The 23,968-nt window shown below is 44.8% G+C and overlaps 1 protein-coding gene across 1 annotated transcript in view; it reads right to left on the bottom strand.

Annotated features, from left to right (window-relative positions):
• Positions 1–23,968, bottom strand: part of TRIM71 (tripartite motif containing 71) — a 55,516-nt gene that overhangs the window by 7,736 nt on the left and 23,812 nt on the right. The window contains exons 2-3 of the mRNA XM_083404740.1: positions 7,441–7,608; positions 2,066–2,200 (exon numbers count right to left, since the gene is read on the bottom strand). Of these exons, the coding sequence (XP_083260866.1) occupies positions 2,066–2,200; positions 7,441–7,608 (303 nt within the window). The remainder of the gene's footprint in view (positions 1–2,065; positions 2,201–7,440; positions 7,609–23,968) is intronic.

Genomic DNA, 23,968 nt, shown 5'->3' with positions numbered 1-23,968 from the left:
ATTATGCCGCCATTTTGTTTTCCAGCTAGCTATGCCCCCCCGCCCAGACACAATTATGCATCCTTTGTCTCTAGGATATCATAAATGCTGTTGGCAGCTTGAGCTGTGTATTTAAGATGTTAAAGGAAAGAAGAATTCTGATGTGTTGACAAATGCACCTCAGTTAACAGAAATCATCTCTTTCTCTGCAATAATGGTAGGCATGATGGTGAGGAAAATGTTTAGGGGGTTGCTGTTTGTGGCATTCCCGCCTCCAGACACTCAAAAATATCTACCGTATTTTTTGCTCTATAAGACTCACTTTTTCCCTCCTAAAAAGTAAGGGGAAATGTGTGTGCGTCTTATGGAGTGAATGCAGGCTGCGCAGCTATCCCAGAAGCCAGAACAGCAAGAGGGATTGCTGCTTTCGCTGCACAGCGATCCCTCTTGCTGTTCTGGCTTCTGAGATTCAGAATATTTTTTTTCTTGTTTTCCTCCTCCAAAAACTAGGTGCGTCTTATGGTCTGGTGCATCTTATAGAGTGAAAAATACGGTATATTGTCCCATTAAAACTACCCCCTCATGTAGATGTGAAAGCTCAGGTACTTCAGAGAAAAGGACGAGAAGGGCACACTCTCAGATTACATATATGCCTATTATGTGTAACATATTAGATGTTGCCCCAGTTAAGACGTAACATGTTAGATATGTTAGCACAAAGATATACCTAGCACGCTGTGTATTTAGGGAAAGAGAAAGACATTTTAAAGTTGGGTTGGGGTAAAATTACTCTCCTACCTGCCTGAAGTCACTATAATCAGGAAAATCACCTATACACAGCCCAGGGGTGCCAACTATAGGGGGCTCTGAGCACCCACAAATAGTTCGTTGTGGGTGCTCAGCCTCTTGAAGCACCAGAAGTCATATCTGAGGCCTCGATACACGTCAGAGATGCTGTCTGAGGCCTTGCAAGAATTCTGGTGCTACCAGAATTCAAGTTCTGAGGCAGGGGTGTGACATTGTGATGTCATGACGTCACACTCACTGGGCACCCAAGTAGATTCATTTGATACAGCCTAAAATGATAGCCCCAAATAGAATTTTTAAAAATTTTTCAGCCCTGCTAGTTTTATTTACAAGCCACGCAAGGGGCTTAAAAGGAAAGTTAATTACACAGGGTTTCACACTCAAAGAACAGAGAAGTAGTTTGTTTGTGGCAAGAATACATGGCTTTGTAGCGTTCAGAATTTGCTGTAAAAACTAAAGTACATTTCACATTTTGGGGGCAGGCTATAGCTCTATATACTTCCCGTGTTTAACTTATCAAGGACTGGATGATAGCCAGTTTGGTCAAGCAGAGAATAGGCTGCTTCAGATGGAACATTAAAACCATAGTTTAGCTTTGCATGAATGAACCCAGCTTCTCCCAGGCCCTCTCCTCCTTCAGCACAGCCACACAGAGTTCAGAAAGTTTCACTTCCATCTGAAATTAGCCACAACTTGCTGGGTCATCCAAACCTTAACAAATCAGAGTTTCATCTAAATTACTGTTAGTGGAAACAAGACGTCAAACTATGGTTTATGCAGCTGGCTGGTTTCCATGAACAGTTGAGATCAGTCAGACTTTGCCAAGATTTGGATGACAGACGAGAGAAGTAGATCAGCTCATTCATCAGGGCAAGGCTAGCATCATTCCTGCAATACTAACCTATCTTTAATACAAGTACAGGCAACATGGTGTCCTTCCAGAAGTTGTTTTGGACTACAACTCCCATCAGCCCCAGCAAGCACCGGCAATGCTCAGGAACAATGGAACCTGCAGTCCAGCAATGTTGGCATGGCACCATAGTTTAGTGCTTTGTCTGAATTCAGCTACTCTTTCACCGAACTTTTTTTCTTGTTCCTTTTATAGATGGGTAACCATAACACATGTTTATTGTGAAGACAAACAAGAGAACCAGCTGTTTAAACAAGACACAGATCAGCAGGGAACGCCCCGTCCCATTTGCCAAGGGACAATAAAAGTGTGCCATTGTGGTTCATGAACCAGATGGCATGCCCTGTGTCTTTTTTCTTTCTTTTTTACCTTCCATAGCAGCTCACACTCCCTTTCTTCTAGGGCCTTCTTGTGTCTAGATGTCACTGCTTTCACTTCAGATTGTACCATTTTTGCCTTCATCTCAACTTGTTCTGCTACAGCTTGGGCCTGCTCAATGCTGAGCTAAAAAGCAAGAGGGAGAGGAAGAAAAAAAATAACTTTTAAGTCAATGTGATTCAACAGTAGCACACGGTGGATTTCTCATGCAATACAACTCTCCTAGAACTGAAGCAGAAAGTGACCAATACATCACCAATTCCCACAGCACGGGGCAAAAAGTTCAAGGTTAGTGTGTTCAAGACTTGACCAAGATAACCATCAGGTTTGTCAGTGGAAGAGGGAGGGAGCTTCTACCCATGACCGGGCCAGGCTAGCTCTCTCCAATTCAACACACACACACACAGCAAGCAGCTACACACAATCCGTCAGCAAGAAGCTAGTAGAAAGCGCACTGTCAAAAACTGAAAGTCTCATTTCTTTGGGACGTTTGTAGATTCTTCTTCGCTTTTCAAACTTTTTAAAAGGCGTTGTAGAAGGGGGGGGGGGAGTACAAATAGGGCACCATTAGTCTAATTCAGTGGGTTTTTTAGACCTAGGCTTTAACATGTCTTTCAGCCCTCTATCTCCTGCTGTCATCCTCCTCACCCCCCTCCAACTCAATAGCAGCAAGCTTTTTAAAATTGAGAATTGGCTCTCCAATATTTCTTAGGGAACACCCCTAGCCCAATACTACATCAGCTTACAAGACCACCCTCATTTTGACAAATGGCAGGCTTATTGAAATCCTGGACATAACGCACTTTTCCTTCCTTCATTTTCAGAAGTGATTTGAAAACCAGTAGAGAGGTTCGGGTGCCAGAATAGGGCTGGCAGAGAGACCTGGGTTCAAATCCCCACTCAGACATGAAACTTTCTCTGGGTGACCTTGCTCCAGTCATTACTTCTCAGCCTAGCCTACTTCACAGGGCTGTTGTGAGGATAAAAGAAAGAGAGGAGGACCATAAGCTCTTTGGTAGAAAAGACAGGATATAAACCATGGGTAGGCAAACTAAGGTCCGGGGGCTGGATCCGGCCAAATCGCCTTCTAAATCTGGCCCGTGGACGGTCCGGGAATCAGTTTGTGTTTACATGAGTAGAATGTGTCATTTTATTTTAAATGCATCTCTGGGTTATTTGTGGGGCATAGGAATTCGTTCATTTTTTTCCCTTCAAAATATAGTCTGGCCCCCCACAAGGTCTGAGGGACAGTGGACTGGCCCCCTGCCAGTGGCGTAGCGTGGGGGGTGCAGGGGGGGCCGGCCGCACCGGGCGCAACATTTGGGGGTTAGGGTGCGCAAATCCACAGGTTAGGATGTGCAAATCCACGGGTTAGGGGGCGCAAATTACTTGCCTTGCCCCGGGTGCTGACCACCCACGCTACGCCACTGCCCACTGCTGGAAAAGTATGCTGACCCCTTATATAAATGGTTGGTTGTCGTTCCCGTCGCCCCAAGTAATAGCCATTACTCAGCAATGCTCCAAGTGCACTGAACAACTTAAGCAACAAAGAGAGCGTGAGCTCAGTGCAGTGCAATGGTTGCTTCCCGCTGCCCCCGTCCAAAAGAGACAGTAATAAAGCTATTATTATTATTATTATTATTATTATTATTATTATTATTTATACTCCACCCATCTAGCTGGGTTTCCCCAGCCACTCTGGGTGGCTTACAGCACAGCAAGCAAACCATGTGCTTATATAGTGCATTCTTAAGTCAGGCATCTAATATTAACCTTATAAGAAGCGACTGGTGGTTTCAGGTTAATTAGGTACTAGCACTAATTTGAACATTCACACTCTAAGCCTGATGCCGTCTTCAGCAAAGATTATAATATTTGCATGCTCCTTCTTAGCAGCTTCAGGATCGGGAAAATTAGCCCTGGTCACTTTACTACCAACCCCAGTGCTGAAGATGCAGCTATGCTGACATTTGTTCCCTTGATTATTATAAATTTAAGCTTTAGATTTACGAGCAACACATGATTAACAAAGGTAGATAAGTAGAATTCACCTGAGGGGGAGAAAGGGTTGAAAACCTACAAGTTTGTACCCTTGGGGCTTCTATTGTTTAAGGGGAGAATTTTTTCCAAAGAGAGTGATTTATTGGGGCAGCGACATATCTATTTACATTGAGATAGCTGTAGTTTTGCAACAAAAGAGAGAGATAAGATCTCTCCATGAAAACTTCCCAGTTGCAGAGAGTTGGCGCGATTCGGTGTGCTGTTTCCCCTTGCAGATGTTTCTTTACAAAAATGGAAATTCCGCATGTTCGTTTCATTTCTCTTATCCAGAGGGCCCATTGAGCAACTAAGCGCTGGCCTTTGTCGCAAAGGTGAAGCAGAAAATGCACCGCCAACCATTCCAAGGATCAAGGCTTTCTTTTAAAAGGCTCCATCAGGAGGAGAGTTATGGGGTTTTCCAAGAAGCCTTTTTCAGATCCCTTCTTCCCCCTGAAGTCTCCTCATTGATATACAGCGACTAGCAAGCAGTGCTGCTGCTTTAAGTACAAAGGGCTGGCCACTTGCAACCAACGCGGCAGATCTCTATCCCTCTAGCCCAGGCATGTCCAAAGTCCATTTCAGGGGCCTAATCCGGCCCCCGTGGCAGTAAAAAAGCTCAACAACTTTGGGGTAAAATTGTAAAAAATGCTCAACAACTTCAATCCTAAAAAAAGCTCACCCTCATGCATGTTCACTTCATCAAATCTGGCCCCCTTTGAAAAAAGTTTGGGCACCCCTGCTCTAGCCTGTTTTTCAAATACAGTGGTAACTCGGGTTAAGTACTTCGTTCGTTCCGGAGGTCCGTTCTTAACCTGAAACTGTTCTTAACCTGAAGCACCACTTTAGCTAATGGGGCCTCCTCCTGCTGCTGCGCTGCCGCTGAACGATTTCTGTTCTCATCCTGAAGCAAAGTTCTTAACCCGAGGTAATATTTCTGGGTTAGCGAAGTCTGTAACCTGAAGCGCATGTAACCCAAGGTACCACTGTACAGGCACCGTCATCTATACGTTATACTCAAACTTGGGAAACTCTGGTTTACTCTTAACTGTGGTTAGTTCAAGCAAAATAGTACCAAACAATAGTTTAGCATAGGGACGCGGGTGGCGCTGTGGGTTAAACCACAGAGCCTAGGACTTGCCGATCAGAAGGTTGGCGGTTCGAATCCCCGCGACGGGGTGAGCTCCCGTTGCTCGGTCCCTGCTCCTGCCAACCTAGCAGTTCGAAAGCACGTCAAAGTGCAAATAGATAAATAGGTACCACTCTGGCGGGAAGGGAAACGGCATTTCCATGTGCTGCTCTGGTTTGCCAGAAGCAGCTTAGTCATGCTGGCCACATGACCCAGAAGCTGTACGCCGGCTCCCTCGGCCCATAAAGCTAGATGAGCGCCGCAACCCCAGAGTTGGTCACGACTGGACCTAATAGTCAGGGGTCCCTTTACCTTTACCTATAGTTTAGCATATCAGAACTTAGTATCAAGCTTAATTTATAAACATTTGAAGTTTCCCAAGTGATGCTACAATAATTTGCAACTAGGTTTCTGCAAGTTAATGCCATTCATTGTTTTAAACTATTCTTCTCTGAAAATGCAGCACCACAATTAAAGCAAAGGTCTTCTCTCCCTTACATTTAAAATAAAAAATGGAACCTTCACATCCCCATAACTTTTAAATCAGCAAAAAGCAATTTAAAAATGGATTCTTATGAGCTCTAGTGCCACCAGGTGGTGCTATTTAGTGAGAGTGCCTTTTCCTTGTGAAAACAGTTTGAAATACAGTATTTGTACGTATCATTCCAAGTCATTTATAGTGCTTCTTTGAATACCAAAGATCCAGGAAATAATGCCCCTTGCATTCCATATGGAAGAACCAGAGCAATACCACCCATATAAAGTAAGAAAGTGTTTCTGGAGAGGTGAGCTATACCTGTTTAACTAGTTTTGTGGCATCAGTTTATAGCAGAAAGGGGAGTGCCCAGAAACACTACTCCCCATACCTTGTAACATAATATAAAGCTTTGTGCCATTTTTTCAGATGGAAAAGAAGTTATGGCATACCAGACCTTGAGGCCTTAATCCTAATATTTATTTGTTGTATTTATATTCAGCCCTTCTTCCCTAATAATTAGCCCAGTGGTTTTCAAGCAGTGTGACGTGGCACCCTGGGGTGCTTTGAAGGATGGTTGGGGTGCCCTGGGCAACACTGGCCTCTGGCCTTCATTCCTTCCCTCCCTCGTCTAATGCCTTCTCACGTCTCTTCCTCCCAATGGCTTGCACAGCTGCTTGCTGCAGCCCTGGCTACAAGCTCCGCAAGTGAAGGGTGCCTCTGGGGCTGGCTAGGGAGTGCTGGTTGCCAGGAGCTGAGGCGGCCTTGGAGTAAGCAAGCAAGCAAGCAAGCAAGCAAACGGACGAGGGAGCCCAGCCAGCCAGTCCACCAGCCCTTGCTGTTGGGAATGAAGAAGAAAAAGAGTTTGGATTTGATATCCCGCTTTATCACTACCTGAAGGAGTCTGAAAGCGGCTAACATTCTCCTTTTCCCTTCCTCCCCCACAACAAACACTCTGAGAGGTGAGTGGGGCTGAGAGACCTCAGAGAAGTGTGACTAGCCCAAGGTCACCCAGCAGCTGCATGTGGAGGAGCAGGGGAGCGAACCTGGTTCACCAGATTACGAGTCCACCGCTCTCAACCCCTACACCCTGGGATGGACAGACAAGTCCCAGGCCCCTGTGGGGCAGTGTGAGGAGGCACCTCTCTTTGGGGCAGGGGGGTGGCTCAGAGACCACAGGCTGCAGCAGCAGATGCCTGGAGGACTCCCAAGGAGAAGGGAAAGGAGGCTGTGGGAACACTCCACAAGGGAGGGTCTTCGAAAAAGAGTGAGAGGCTGCCAGCTCTGCAGGCAAGGGGTGAAGTAACTGGGCTCCTGAGCCCCTCAGGGGTGCCGCAGAAAGAATGCAGTTGGTCAAGGGAGCCGTGGTCTCAAAAAGGCCAATAACCTCTGGATTAGACAACTATTACTTTCAGTTGATTATAGAAATTGGTCACTGGGTGTTCAAGGAACAGCCACAATATATGCAGCCCGCCATGCAGCTTGTACAGTGGTACCTCTGGTTGCAAACGAGATCTGTTCCAGAGGCCCGTTCGCAACATGAAAAGAGAGCAACCCGCAGCGGCGCGTCTGTGCACATGTGGGTTGCGACTCGCCGCTTCTGCGCATGCGCGAGTGGCAAAACCAGGAAGTAACCATTTCCGGTACTTCCGGGTCGCCACAGGACGTAACCTGAAAGAACGTAACATGAAGCGGACGTAACATGAGGTATGACTGTACATTTACCTGAATGGCCTGGCGACCCTGTTGAGCATCGGCTAATAGCTGGATGGTAAGAGTTCTGGAGTCCTGCAGAGCATCTTGGAGGTAGATAAAACTGTGGCCCACGTGACGTCCCATGCTGCATTCCCGGCAGATGGGGACAGAGCAAGTGTCACAGTAGAAGTGCAGCACCTGAAAGAGTCCAAGGAGACATGAGTGAAAAGCTAGCCCAGAAGTGGGTTTTAAAAACAATGGTTAGCAATGGTCACCTGTAAGATTAGTGAACAATCACAGAGGTTCCTCTGATATCAACGATACGATGCCATCTAAGGCACTCAGATACAGAAACTCAAATATATAAGTGGCCCCTTAAACCTGGTCGCCACAATGTAATGTCCAGGTGCGCCCTCCCCCCCCCCCCCCCGTGGTGGGAATTGTTATTATTATTACTGATTTCATTTCTATACTGCTTTATATTTTAAAGGAAAAAAACCTCATAGCCATTTGCAACACGATAAAGCTTCAAATATAACCATCGAGAATAAAATGAATTCAAGCTTCAAACTAAAAATTCAAGCTAAAAACATTTCAGATCCTTCTCTGACATTTTGCTTTCCCCTGTTTATTTACCTACCGTATTTTTCGCTCTATAAGACGCACCAGAACACAAGACGCACCTAGTTTTTGGAGGAGGAAAATAAGAAAAAAAATATTCTGAATCTCAGAAGCCAGAACAGTAAGAGGGATCGCTGTGTAGTGAAAGCAGCAATGCCTCTTGCTGTTCTGGCTTCTGGGACAGCTGCGCAGCCTGCATTCTCTCCATAAGACGCCCACACATTTCCCCTTACTTTTTAGGAGGGAAAAAGTGAGTCTTATAGAGCAAAAAATACAGTACTTAATTCATAGAGCTGCCCCCCATAGGAGAAGTACTGTAGGAAGCCAGTGTGGTGTAGTGGTTAGAGCAGGGGTCAGCAACCTAAGGCCCATGGGACAGAAGGTCATTTGACCAGCCCATGAGCTGCCCCCCCGGACTGAGCTACTGGTGCAGCACAGCACAGGGACTTGCTTCCACGGCGCTGAAAATCACGTCTGCACATGTGCAGGTGCTGAAAATCGCGGGCACGTGCACGATCCAGCCCACAGAGGGATCCTCCGTGGGACTGATCCGACCCAGGCAAGATAAACCTTGCTGATCCCTGGGTTAGAGTGTCAGACTAGGACCTGGCAGATCAGGGTTCAAATCCCCACTCAGTCGTGAAGTGCATTGGGTGACCGTGAGCCAGTCGCATCCTCTTAACCTACCTCACAAGATCGTTGTAGGGATTAACTGGGGACGGGGTGAAGCATGTACTCCTTGGAGAAAAAGGTGGGATATAGATGCAATGAACAGGCTCTTCAGAAAGCTGGAAGGGCCATTCAGATGGAGATGTCTGTAGCCAACCCAGCATCCAGATATCTCCATGTGGTCTCAATTGGACCTGCACGAGTCACAAAACACGCCTGGAGAATTTCTTGCACTGCTGAGATGGTGTGTGTGTGTGTGTGTGTGTGTGTGTGTGTAAATGTAAAGGGACCCCTGACCATTTGGTCCAGTCGTGGCCGACTCTGGGGTTGTGGCGCTCATCTCGCTTTATTGGCCGAGGGAGACAGCGTTTGTCCGCAGCATGACTAAGCCGCTTCTGGCGAACCAGAGCAGTGCACGGAAACGCTGTTTACCTTCCCACTGGAGTGGTACCTATTTATCTCCTTGCACTTTGACATGCTTTCGAACTGCTAGGTTGGCAGGAGCAGGAACCGAGCAATGGGAGCTCACTCCATCACAGGGATTCGAACCGCCGATGTTCTGATCGGCAAGTCCTAGGCTCTGTGCTTTAACCCACAGCACCACCCGTCCCTTTGTGTGTGTGTAGATCCCCCCCAATTTTTAAAACATTTTCTTCAACTTCTTTAAAAACTTGCAATTCTGTCATTAAAGGGGCCTACAGTGAACTTTCTCAAAACAAAGCATCAAGGGGGTTAGTTGGATTGTCCATCAGTAAATCAGAAAGCTATTTTCACATTCCATCCAGCAGAGGGAAGTAACAAGAGACCCTGTGGCATGGTAGCAAACTTTTAACAATCCATTCAAGAGAAAATGGCAAAAGCCATTCCTAGCACTATCCTTGTTCCTATCGATTCTGCCTGGAAAAGACCCTCTAAGAACTCAAGTCAGGTTGAATGCATAATCCCTGAACCTATATATCAGCTTCAAATTTACCACTTGGAAACACATGAAGTTCAAACAGCACAAATTACGTTCAAACAATGGGTAAGAGTCAATCAGCAAAAGGGATGGGCAAGTGATAACAGGATCAGACATTCCTGTGTGTCACTCTCAACATTTAAGTTCAAACAAATCCAGGTGGTCAAGATGGTTTCTTCAACACTACAGGCCCAAGAGGGATAATTTTATTTAGGGATTCGTTCATCTTTATTTACACCCACTTTGCAGTCTAATCCCCATGCTTTCCCTAAATGCCTGGACCACAATCCTTTAAAATATAAAAAAACTGTGAATATTTCTGTCTAAGAAATCTCTTGTTATGTAAAGTTCAGTACTATTCTTTTGGCAAAACATCTCTCAACAACAGGATTTATCATGGTGTTGCACGGAGTACAGAAAAACCCTCTTCTACTAGTTTTAAAGCAGTAAGAAAGCAAAAAAACTCGAGGCAGCCCAACTAGTGAGTCACATGAATATCACAATTCGCCTGCTTGTTAAAAGTACCCTCTTCCCCCCCCCTTTCTACTCAAAGGGGCCATCTGAAGAGAAAATGGCGTCAATATGAGCAAGGGTTCAGCTTCAAGCTAAACCTACTATTAACCCTCTGAAACAGTTAATGCCAGAAGCAAAGCTAGGTCAAAGGCCAGAGAGCAGCCCTGTCATGCAGAGCCAGATGCTACTTTCTGCAAGAATACAAGGCACAGTGTAGGAGTCATTCAGGCACACAAACTACAGAAGAGAGGGGTAAGCAATCAAAACAATTAACAGATTTTTATTTTAAGAAAGCCTCTAGTCCACTAGCATATCAAGAAATGCTAGCCCAGTAACAATAGTCCTCCAACGTTTTGTTCCATGTCAAACAGGTTCCTTTTTTTAAAAAAAATGGCTTTGTATATAAAGAAAAATGTTTTTTAAAAGTCTTCAGTACAAAACTGGTTTTTCAAGTTAGCCTATGGAGACTGTGGCAGTCCTGAGCCTAGCTACTGGAAGTGTCTCAAGCAATAATTCACAGTTTCTTTCTTTCCTCTCATCACAGAAGGTGGTAATCTGTCAGAATACTGCAGGAGTGCTGGGGTGGGGGAGAAGAATTGCCCCAAATTGGCAATTTACAGATTTTGGCGTTTACCAAATTGGCTCAAACACAAGTTTTGGAGCAGTAACTGCTTGGAGCGCTGCTCTCTCGCTCCGAACAAAGGCTACAATATACCACTCAACTGCTTGTTGGCGGGTGGTTTGAATGGAGTTTCTTTGCAAAGGTTGCATTCGTGCCTTTCCAAGGGGAACAAAAACAAAATTGCACCGACCGCCTTCTTCAAAAGGTCCCTAAGAGTGGTTGGAATACCATGCAACTTTCTGCTTCTGGCGCAAAAGCGCATGGCAACATTTGCCAACAAGTGCCCCAAACAAATATACATTCATTTGTCTATAAAGTTTACAAATTCTACAGCAAAGAAAGATGGATTGGAAGAGCACACTCAGAGGTATGTAATCACTCAAGCTGTGTGTACACACTTCAGTCTTGATCTTACATTAGCCGGTAAATGAAAATCTTTTTAGTGAGGGGAGAAAACAAATTAACTGATCCATTTCTCATTCCCTCATGGGCTTCCTCAGAATTCAACATACATTGTTTTACCCTCCTCCTCCACCACCTACAAAGGGACGTGGGTGGCGCTGTGGGTTAAACTACAGAGCCTAGGACTTGCTGATCAGAAGGTCGGCGGTTCGAATCCCCTTGATGGGTTGAGCTCCCGTTGCTCGGTCCCTGCTCCTGCCCACCCAGCAGTTCGAAAGCACGTCAAAGTGCAAGTAGATAAATAGGTACTGCTCCGGCGGGGAGGTAAATGGCGTTTCTGTGCCCTGCTTTGGTTCGCCAGAAGCGGCTTAGTCATGCTGGCCAAATGACCTGGAAGCTGTACACCGGCTCCCTCCGCAACCCCAGAGTCGGTCACGACTGGACCTAATGGTCAGGGGTCCCTTTACCTTTTTACCACCACCTACACCAATAAGGTAGTGGGTAGGAGATCAGCCTCCCCACCCTTATTCCATGCAAATGCAACAGGAACAAGATCAGCCCAAATCTTTCTTGCCTAAGGCTGGGGGGCCAATCCACCAGAGGTAACTAAAAACTCTACAACAGGGGTCAGCAAACTTTTTCAGCAGGGGGCTGGTCCACTGTCCCTAAGATCTTGTGGGGGGCCGGACTATATTTCGAAGGGGGGAAATGAACGAATTCCTATGCCCCACAAATAACCCAGAGATGCATCTTAAATAAAAGCAGACATTCTACTCATGTAAAAACACCAGGCATTCCCCCAAAATAACCCAGAGATGCATTTTAAATAAAAGGACACATTCTACTCATGTAAAAACACACTGATTTCCGGACTGTCTGTGGGCCGGATTGAGAAGGAGATTGGGCCGGGCCTTAGTTTGCCTATCCACGCTCTACAATGATGAGCACAGACTCATGAAGCTCAGAGCATGCAAGGATTTAAGGTGCCAGCTATATTTAACATGATAATATGAAAACTTTGGTAGATCTTCAATCTGCAGGAAATGATTTAACAAAATATACCATAAAATCGAAAGGGTACCTTTAGCAACTGCATTTCACTGGGCTCTTAACGGCTGGGTTTTCATTTTTCATAGATACCAATAGGAGGAGGGGCTGAAACAGGTTTAATTGACCATTACTCAAAGTGACCGGGGCCTATATTAATTATGTTTATGTGTGGAAATGCCAAGGCTTAATATGCCCTCAAGCATTATAAACACAAGTGCCTCTCCATCCAAAGTCCACGGACACTCTTTTGGAAAGAAAAAAATGTGTGTGTTGTCAGGAAGGGGACCCTGGTAAGATGGATACAAACTCATGAGGGTATAAGAGTCAAGAGGAAGTAATATAATTCGTATAAACAACAACAACCCCAAAACTTAAGGCAACATAATGAAGTTGAACTTGGTGCAGAATTATAATTTTTGACCACAGGAATTTCAGATTATTAAAAAGTGTTAAGTGGAGGTTTCAAGGTGGCCTGCAACCCTCCACACGTTTCCTGGAGTTTTCTGAGCTCAAGTGGGAGGGTTAGAAAGGTTGGAAGTAATGACAAAGCCATGTCATGCATCGGACCTCAAGCACAGGTTGGGGTGGTGGGCAAAGAGAGGCCTGGGCTTGAGCCTTTAAAGGTGAAGGGACCCCTGACCATTAGGTCCAGTCGTGACCGACTCTGGGGTTGCAGTGCTCATCTCGCTCTATAGGCCGAGGGAGCCAGCGTACAGTTTCCAGGTCATGTGGCCAGCATGACTAAGCCGCTTCTGGCAAACCAGAGCAGCGCAGGGAAACACCGTTTACCTTCCCGCCAGAGTGGTACCTATTTATCTACTTGCACTTTGACGTGCTTTCGAACTGCTAGGTTGGCAGGAGCAGGGACCGAGCAACGAGAGCTCACCCTGTCACGGGGATTCGAACCGCCGACCTTCTGATTGGCAAGTCCTAGGCTCTGTGGTTTAACCCACAGCGCCACCCGCGTCCCTGGGCTTGAGCCTTAGTTTAGGATTAATAATAAAAATTAAAATATTGTAATATTATTATTTGTGCTGCCGCCGCCCCCACCTCTACCTGCCCATCTGCCTGAGTTACATCTACACCAGTGTTATGGGTGGCATCAAGTTACTTTGCATGGCAAAGTGCAGGGCTTAGGGCTCAGTCTATGTCAGTGTGGGCTCCATGACTTCCTGCTAGACCTGTAGAGTAAGCTGCGAGGACCATCCATCACTCATCCAGCTTCACCCAGTGGCAAATGGCCAAATTAACATGGGAAAGGAAAGAAAGAGAAAGAGAAAAAGAAAAAGAGAGAAGGAAGGAAGCGGCAGCAAGGCAGCGTTTTCACAACTGCAATCTAGCACAAAGTTTAGGCAATGGCTGTCCAACTTGCCGCCCCTTCCCCCGAAGCAACAATCTCATCTGTTCCATATGCAGGGACAAAATGCCACCACACAATTGCACAATTCGGGGATCACGTTATGAGCCAAATCCTGGCACGGCAGTGGCAGACCCGAGTATCAGGATTGCTTCAGCACTGCTGAATACTTACAAAGCATGCATATGGTGTAGCATTTTAAAAGCATAGAATGAATGGGTGGAACTGAACCAACCCACCAATCTCATACCTAACCCCCCCACCCCCCGGCCTGAAATTTCATCACAATTACTGCCCTGCCCCAGGCTATTTTCTATCTAGCACAGTATCAAATGGAACCCTAAGAGGGGGTTGGAGAGAGAGCAAGCTAAGCAGAAAACCATGGGGTAGTGTTGAGACTTGGCTCCCCATCTTCTGGCAACTTAGTTTGTTCCCCTCCCAAAACAGGAATTTAAGGTAACAAGGACTCAGTTGTGCTTCCCCAGTCTGGTACCTTCCAGATATAGTCCAGAACCAGAAGGCACCAGTTTGTTGTGTCTCTTATGTTTCTCTGTTGAGAATTATGATGTTTGATATATATCATACTGTTGGGAAAAGTGGAGAACAAAACAATCCAAGGTTTAGGAGCATTTGTAAGAGGCAGCTGAACAGATTCTGGAGGCTCCATGACAACGCTTTCATGTATCTAGCTTTTGGCTTCCTCCAGCTTCGGCTGGCCTTGGACTTTGCCAGTCATGTATGCCCTGGTGACCTCTAGATTACTTAAATCAGGCATGTCCAAAGTCCGTTTCGGGGGCCTAATCTGGCCCCCATGGCAGTATATGTCCTGGCGTAAAATTGTAAAAAAAGCTCATCAACTTCAATCCTAAAAAAAGCTGAACAAGTTTTGGGTTAAATCCTTTAAAAAGTTCAACAACTTTGGGGTAAACTTCAATCCTAAAAACTTTGGGGTAAAATTGTAAAAAAAAGTTCAACAACTTTGGTTGACCCTCACGCATATTCACTTCATCAAATTTGGCCCTATTTGAAAAGGGTTTGGGCACCCCTGACTTAAATGCACTCTATGTGGGGCTGCCCTTGAAGAGCATTTGGAACTGACAACAGTTCAATAAGCCAGAGAGACCCTGTGTCTTATTCAGGCCAGTTTTGTGTGACATGCACCGGTTGCCAGTTCAGTTTCTAGGCTCAATTAAAAGTGTTGGTGTAAACAGCTTTAAAACTCTAAACGGCTTGGGACCTAAGGATCCTTTTCTTCCGAATAAGTCTCACTCTGTATTCCAATAACCATTCAAGGACTTGCTCAAAATAGTGAGGCATACTTAGCAGACACCAGGTGTAGGGCCTTTTCTGCAGTGACCCCACACACCTTACCAAGTGAGCTACACCAGGCTTCTTCCCTACTGCTTTCAACAGCTATTGTTAAGAGTCATGACTGTTCCAAAGGGCATCAGGCTGAATATTTCCTCATTTTTGTATGCTGTTATTTTACCTCTGCTGGCTCCTTTGCAACTGTCATTGTGGTCTTGGTTTTTACACTAACGCTTTTATTTATGATATGGTTCTCAACTGTGGATTGCTGTATATATTGTGTTGCAATGGTTCTGAACTGTTAGCAACCTTGACTTCTGAAGCACAGGTGGGATGTAAAATTTTCAAACAAACGAAGGTGGAATTCTATTTAAATATTATGTTGAGAATGAGAGAAAACTAGAGCATAAAACACAGAACAGCACAAGTTTGAAAGCCTTTTTCATTTTGCTTCTGGAACTGCAGTATAGTTTTGAAATATTCCAAGATTATATAAGGCATATTCCAGAGGGGGACACAGCTATGCTTGTTGATGGTTATTAAGCTAAATCAAGCTCAGTTATTAAGCTTTGTCAGTATTCCAAACCAGCCATAATGAAGTTCTTTTGGGAACATCTGAAAGAGCAACATGGCACTTTTACAGGCAACTGCAAGACACAGGGAAATTGGGAGGTGGAGAGAGAATGGTCAGGGGTGCTTAATAGCAGTTAGCATTCAAGAAAGGCGCTGAATGCAAGTGAATTGATAATTTCCTTTTGAAAGGGAAACATTTCCTGATCACACACATTTTGAAAAATTTCAATGAATATACATGCACACACACACACAATCCCAACCCCAGACACACAACAGGAACCTTCCGCAAGTTTCAGAAGCTGGCGAAGAACATCACAGAGCTATTCATCTTTTATAGGCACAGTGGGCCAAAGGGTACCAGAGCAAAGTCATAAACCTGATTGCTCTAGGAAAGGGCTTTACAGTGCACTGTAAAAAAATAAAAAATAAAACATTTTACAACACCAAGAATTCCTGGGTGTCAGGCTTCCCCCCTCCCCCCTTTTTTTGGTCCATTTGTTTTCAAAGAGCACCGTGGAGGATGGGCAGGGATTCGGTTAAATGTCTCCTGGGATTCCATAGAAAACCAACCAACATCTGATGAATGGCTGCTAAAGTTAAACTCTGACCTGACCGGACAATTCCTACAACCAGCTCCCCTCCCCCCAACCCCTCTCTGTTGGTCCGTTCTCCAGTACGCCCCACCCACTGGCCTCCTCTCTCCCAAAAAGTTTCAAGTACCAGGCAGAGTTAACAAAAGCAAAGGAATGCGGGGTTCTCCCCGCCGCAGCTTCCAGCGAAAGCAGTGATGCAAAAGGGGCTTACGTTCTCTGGGGAGTCGACGGCGACTTGGCTTGCAGCTTATGCTCATCACCCTTTGCCTAGTTCTTCAGGTATGGATCCGGGAGAGAACGTGTTTGACCGGTGACCATTAATGCCACCTGTGGGCATGACCCTAAAATGGAGCGTTTTGGGGGAGGATCTCATAACTGTAAAGACGGAAGGGACACCCAAGGGTCATCTAGTCTAACCCGCTGGCAAGGCGTAATGGATGGAGAGTGGAGAAGCTTAGGACACACACTCTGATTATTTGCTCGTCATCATGCAGCTCAGTGTCCTGCTCCGCTCCAACATCTGAGGGGGCGCAGGGGGTGCTGTGGTCTAAACCACCGAGCCTCTTGGGCTTGCAGATCAGAAGGTGGGCGGTTCGAATCCCCGCAATGGAGTGAGCTCCCGTTGCTCAGTCCCAGCTCCTGCCAACCTAACAGTTCGAAAGCATGCCAGTGCAAGTAGATAAATAGCTACTGCTGTGGTGGGAAGGTAAACAGCGTTTCCGTGAGCTCTGGCTTCCGTCACGGTGTTCCACTCCACCAGAAACAGTTTAGTTATGTTGGCCACAGCACCTGGAAAGCTGTCTGTGGACAAATGCCAGCTCCCTCGGTCTGTAAAGTGAGATGAGCACTGCACCCCAAAGTTGAATTCAACAGGAATTAATCATCCAGGCGTCCTTTACATTTACCTTACCAACATTTGCAAACTTGAGAAACTTGTTGCCAACAAACAGCAGAGTGGAACCTATTCTACGGGCTACAATAAAGGGCTTCTTTCAAATCTAATTTCAGCAGCAGGAAGGCTGTTGATGCCACTGAAGGCAGTTGATGCCACTGAATACTTTTTTGGGTGCATGTGGAGTTGCAGACACCACATTATAAACCTCATTTTGGGGATTTAAGGGGGAAAGAATTTAGTCTTATAAAACTCAGTACTCTTACCTTGCCTACAATACTGATATCCAGGTAATCATAAACCTGCCTGAGATTTACGGGTAAAGGGTGGTATACAAATTTAATCAATCAATTAATAAATAATATTTCTCCACCAACACATGATCCCTCCCAGGGAGCTTCTATTACTGAAATGGAAGAAGACATATTGGCAAAAAAAATTAAAACATTAAAACACCATAATTGTGGTCAGTTTTTGTGAGCATAAAATGGTTTCATAAGCTATTTTTTTGACAAGGAACTGTATTCCTTGTTTATTCTTTTTCTGCATATGCAGAAGTGATCTTTCCTACCCTTGAGTTGGGCACAGAGGCTTCTCCTCCCGGGCCCTCAGCTCAAGCAATTTTATTCTCGAGTCTCAGTCACCATACATGGCGACAAGACTTCTCAGAGTGCTCACATTCTGGCTAATTTTGAATGCTGCTTCGAATGATGGGTTTGAGGTATAACTGGATTGCTCTTATGCAGAAAAAAAAAAAGCTCAGCCTTTTAGAAACTACAAAATTAAGTGAGTAAGGTGCTAATTATAAAGAGAATTCCCAGCCTTTCCCTACCTGACAGAATACCTCAATGTTAGGGCTCACGTTATATATGCCAAGGGGCAAGAAGAATGTGAGTTGAGATAGCTTAGTTGGTAGAGCATGTGACTCTTAATCTCAGGGTTGTGGGTTCGAGCCTAATGTTGGGCAAAAGATCCCTGAATTGCAGGGGTTGGACTAGATGACCCTTGTGTTCCCTTCTAACTCTACAATTCTATGTAGACATGCCTTGCAAAAATCAAAAGCTTGGCCAGGGCAGATCTTCATGTATATAATGTACATTCATGTCCCAGTATCAAAAGCTCATTGTACAAAAATTCACTTATCCAAACATGAGGAATTAGTACCCAAACCTCATTATGCACACCACAGATTCAAATATCCAATAGCCTGGCTTGCATGTAGTACTGTAAACAAAGGCCTTAAACGAGCCTTTGCGTTTTGCTGGTCCACAGCAGCGGTTTCACCAGAAACCATGGTGGAAGGAAGGGGGAGAAATCAGACCAATATTATAATCAAGCTGGTTTACATTTGACCATTTATCACTGGTAAGCCTCACTTCAACAGTTTGTGTTAAATTATATTCAGACAGAAAACTGCCTCTGTCCTAATGAATGGTTTCAGGGTTAAGCTCCCATGCTCCCAGGACTGCCATGTTTCTCAGATAGTCACTCAGGTAATGGTCATTGCGGAAATACAGTCCTTGTTGGCAGGCAATTAATTGATTCTTAAGGCTCGCATTTTGAAACTGGTCAAGGACTGAAAATCTGGCAACATGGGGTCTGCCCAATGACTCATTTCTCACACCACCTAAAGCTCAGGCAAAAGACTCTTCCAATATCTTGTCCTTCTCAAGAGGAACCATAAACAAAAGGCCTTGGGCAGAGTTCTCTCCTTAGACATCTGGAGAACCAATTCCTAGGAACAGAGCTAAGGCACATAGTATGGGAAGAACTCGCTCAAAAGCTCTGCTTCCAATTCACACCTTTTGCATGTCAGCTCGCATTGGAAAAAGCTGTTCAGATGCGCTATAAAACATGCAGATTTTTTGGCACGTGTGTTTTCCTGCATGCATGCAAGTGCTCATCTTCTATGCTGCGCACTCTATAGAGACAGACAAGTGTACTTTTGATGCTTCCATTGGCTCCAGCAGAGTCATCAGTCTTAAGTTTAATTCTGTCTTGCGGTCAAGACAAGTCAATTATTAACAAAACACAACTAACTGTACTTGAAAATTGTCCTCTCTAGAGTGGAAGCCACACATTATTAGCATAAGCATGCATTCATAGAAGTGTACTTTCAGTATTTTCTAGCAAGGATCTTGCTCTGGATATATATAACTTGACTTCATTCAGCAGAAGATAAGCCATCTAATAATTAATTAGCAAGGGAGAAGCAATACACATATTTCTTCTCAAAATAACTGTTGCATATCCGTCCAGCACAACATACACTGCTATAGCAGCAGAATAATTAAAGAGATTAACGTTAAAGCGAGTGTGTGTTAAAGGACCAAACATCTTATGCATGCACAATGTGGGAGATCAGGTAACCACTGTTTGAATTCTATGCTACACTAGCAGACAAAAAACTAGGTTAAGCACCTTCTGTTACAGGGGGTCAGAAGAACTTGCAGGCGACTTAGATATACGGCTTTATAAAAACTTTATTTTTCCTAATTTGCAATTCGAGACCATTTTACAGTGGACATACCAGTATATACTCTTTAGAACAAATAATTCAACACTAGCAAAAGGCAGATTTGCTTTTATTTGTGCATTCTTTTGTCTGGGCACACAATGTGTTTTCCGTCTAGCAAAATATTATCACAACACTCAGGTTGTGTGTACAATTAGAAATATGCAAAACGAGGATTCAAATATTTTATTAACAGAATTCAGCAGGGAAGAACATTTCACTGTTTCGGTAACCGTGATGAGTATTTCCCTCCAACATGCAAAACCATTTTAAGTATGGCATGCTTTGTAGTTCTATTGTCCATAGCTTTGGGAGTACAATAGACTTTGACTCAAGTTATTTTTCTTTCCTTATGGAAAAAAGCTTAACATGGCTTAGAGCCCTGTCTCCACCTATATTTTAAGATACACTTTCCCTCCCCAACCCACCTCACTGGGTGGCAGCACCTTTGTGATCCTAAATCATTCAAAGACTCGCTCTGTGAAAACCACCTCCAAATATTCTCCCACTTTTGTTTCATCGACCCTTTAGAAGCGTCTGGTGTAATAACTGAGGCTAACAGACTTGAGAGTCATGTGTACTCTCTTTCCAGTTCCTGTGCAAATCATCCTCTCCCTGCAACCCCTAGTTTGTATCAGTGGCGTAGCGTGGGGGGTGCAGGGGGGGCTGGCCGCACCGGGCGCAACATCTGGGGGGGGGGCGCGCTTGCACTCGCAGCTCTCTGCCCCTACCTGGCTCACTCACTCTCTCTCACTGCAGTGCTGGCTGTGCGAATCCAATCCGAGCCGCCGCCCACTGTGGAGGGGAGGGTGCCAGGCGTGCGGTGCGGTGCGGAGAGAGAGCGAGGGACTATCTGGGGGAGGGACAGTGCAGGGGGGGGGGGCGCAAATTACTTGCCTTGCCCCGGGTGCTGACAACCCACGCTACGCCACTGGTTTGTATTAATCATGTTGCACTGTTCGGTCAATACACCAAATCTAGCTTGTGGCGAATGTCAACAAGGGAAGGAATAAGGATAGATTTGTATAGAAGAAGGGAGCATTTGAACCATGGGCCTTTCCCACAGCTTTAGAAAGCAGAGTCCAGAGTCCTTTTCCTCCTTGGTTCCCAACAAATAAGCTTTGCTTGATTTGCAAAACCTAGAGGATGTAGTAATGTGAAAGATTTTCCATTTTAGAAATGGCTCCCATATAGTGGAAGTCACAGACAACACCGAAAAATTAAATTATAATGAAGTAGAAGGGAAGTTAATTCTCAGTAAGTGTGTTCTCACCACAAAATACACTCACTTTCTTCCCTCTACTTATTCTCTTATCGCCGCTTTTCACACATCGGTGTTAGAAATTCAGATACTGTATAAAAGATAGGCACCAAATGGCTTCTTAAACAAAGGTTACAGTCGCCAAAACAGAAAGTCTAGTTGCCATTTTGGGGCAAGAGGGCTCTAACGTCTTATTTTTCAAGTGATGCACTGACCGCGATGGATTATCTGGCTAGTTCAGATGGCAACCTTGAGCTAGGTTAATAACTTTTGAGAACTTAAAGAAGAAAAGTCACTTGGTATGCGGAAGACAGTCCACGTATGTACTGGCCTATTCCTACCTGTTTCTTAATGGTGACATGGACCATTTATAACAGCAAGAATATGTTTCACAACTGTGAGCAGGGCAGTGGGGTGGAGTAAGTGAAGACAAGCTACAACTATTAGCTATAACGTTCACTGCTCCTGCTCAGGCTGCAAAGAAAAAGTAATTTGGTTGCTGAGATTCATTCTGGTCGTGCAGATAAAATATAACTCATAGAATTCTACAGAACGTGGTATTAGTGTGTGAAAACCAGGGTTCAAAATTAGTGCATTTTGCGCCTAAAGATTCTCCATTTGCGAGCATGTCAAAAAGGTCTGGGTGCCATTTTTTACACCTGGCTGACACTCAAGGATTACTGAAATGTACCGTATTTTTTGCTCTATAAGACTCACCTTTTCCCTCCTAAAAAGTAAGGGGAAATGTGTGTGCGTCTTATGGAGCGAATGCAGGCTGCGCAGCTATCCCAGAAGCCAGAACAGCGAGAGGGATTGCTGCTTTCACTGCGCAGCAATCCCTCTTGCTGTTCTGGCTTCTGAGATTCAGAATATTTTTTTTCTTGTTTTCCTCCTCCAAAAACTAGGTGCGTCTTGTGGTCTGGTGCGTCTTATAGAGCGAAAAATATGGTATGTGCTTTGAAGCCTCGACGAATATGTTAAGGATAAGCAATATGTTAAAGGCTTATACAATAAAGAGTAGAACGTTTTGAAAACTGAAGCATGGTACCACTATTTTCATTGCAAACACCAAACTAAACACGTATTAACCATTTCTGCTAAAAATGTGATATTAACAATATGTCACTTATGTGAATTGCGTATTAGTTCATGCTTATCAAAATAATAATAAAAAGTGTTGCCAAACCCCGCCCCCCCGGTGGTGAGTGGACATTCTGTTTTGGCGCCCACAACCCAGGTCCCAGAAGCCATTTGGCTCCTAGCTTTTCTATCCCAGTTTCTAACACTAGCTGTAAACAGTCAAGATCCAGTGAGTCCCAGGCATGCAGCTCCAGATGATGGAGATGTCTGACACCATCCTGCTGCCCAGGCATCTTTACTTGGTCGCAGATAGCCAGGTGCAAAATACGCCTGGCTAATTTCAAACACCGTTCACACATTAATCTCAACATTTCTAGCAATTTTCCCTTCAGACAAACAAACCAAATCCAGAATTACCTTAGCGGTGAGGTAGTATCATAGCTGTCAATGTTTCCCTTTTTAAAAGGGAAATTCCCTTATTCCGAATAGGATTCCTCGCAAGAAAAGGGAAAAGTTGACAGCTATAGGTAGCATCTTTTAAACGGGATACGACTGCATGCTGACTAACACTAAAGTCTTCACGTTTTAAAATATCATGGCAATAATGTAACCAACCTCTGCAACTAACTAGTGCTAATGCAAACTAATGCAAGTACAGTGGTGCCTCGCAAGACGAAATTAATTCGTTCTGCGAGTTTTTTCGTCTTGTGAATTTTTTCATCTTGCGAAGCACCGCTGTGTATTGACGGTTTCCCATAGGAATGCATTGGCGGTTTTTAAAAAAAGGCGCAAGACGTTTCGTCTTGTGAAGCAAGCCCATAGGGAAATCTGTCTTGCGAAGCAACTCAGAAAACGGAAAACTCTTTCGTCTTGCGAGTTTTTCGTCTTCCGAGGCATTCGTCTTGCGAGGTACCACTGTAAAGGAACTGTGATTTAAATTGCAGTCTTCTTTTACTAAAGTTACTAAGTGTTTTCATTTCTCCTGGTCTCATCACACTGTGGAGAATTGCAGAAGAGTTCTATGCCTCCAGCAAGGTCTTCTCATAAGATACAAACTCATCTTGGAGGGGAGTTTTAGAAGTGCTTTGCCATGCAGCAGAAGGGGTTGTTAACTAGATATAATTTTTTAAATTTTTTTTTATTTATTTATTTACGTCACAAGATATATACACTATTTGACTGTAATAAAACCTCAAAGCAGAAAGAAAGAAATAAACCTTTTACACAAGGTATGGGCACAAGGTATTCTTCCGTACCTTTTCTTTACCAGTGTGGAACAAAAACGAAACGCCTTGAAAGGGTCCTGAGGCACACCTCAACTACCAATCCCTGTATGTACAGCTAAGGCATACATAGGTCAACTCTGCTGAAATGCTCTGTGTTTCTGCTCCACACCAATTCACCATGTCAGATGGAAAAAGCTGTTCAGATGCACTATGAATGAGGTAGCCTCTGACATGCATGTTTCTGGCAAGCATTCTTGTGCAGAGTGCGTTCCCCACAGTACAGTGGTACCTCTGGTTACGTACTTAATTCGTTCCGGAGGTTTGTTCTTAACCTGAGGTACCACTTTAGCTCATGGGGCCTCCCGCTGCCGCCGCATGATTTCTGTTCTTATCCTGAGGTAAAGTTCTTAACCCGAGGTACTATTTCTGGGTTAGCAGAGTCTGTAACCTGAAGCGTCTGTAACCCAAGGTACCATTGTATTGTGCAACTGTAGCCTCCCCCTTCCTCCCTCACACACAATAGAATTAATTCAGCAGCAGGCATTACAGAATAAGAGTACAACTACCTCACAAAATAAAGCCCCAATGCCTTCATCTTTTATTTTCTTTTTTAAAGAGGAAAGGAAAGAACTGGCCCTGCCTCCATCGACATTCTGTACTTTTCTGTCTATATAAGACGCCCCCATGTATTAAATTCAAAATTTAAGAAAATGGGGGGGGGGGGGGGGAGAAAGATGGCACAGAGTTGTTGAGCTTTTTTTTTAGGGGGGATTGCCGAATATCACTCACCCACACGCATCATTAAATCCGCCTTCTGTCTGCCCCATCACCAGCAGAAGCTGCCAATCACCCGCCCAGCTGCCGGAACGTCAGCCAATCAACACCACCCATTGATGCAGCAACCAATAACATGCA

The sequence above is a fragment of the Podarcis tiliguerta genome (genome assembly GCF_965153285.1).
Source record: "Podarcis tiliguerta genome assembly, chromosome: 12".
Classification (NCBI taxonomy): domain Eukaryota; kingdom Metazoa; phylum Chordata; class Lepidosauria; order Squamata; family Lacertidae; genus Podarcis; species Podarcis tiliguerta.
This window is presented reverse-complemented; position numbering and strand designations above follow the sequence as displayed.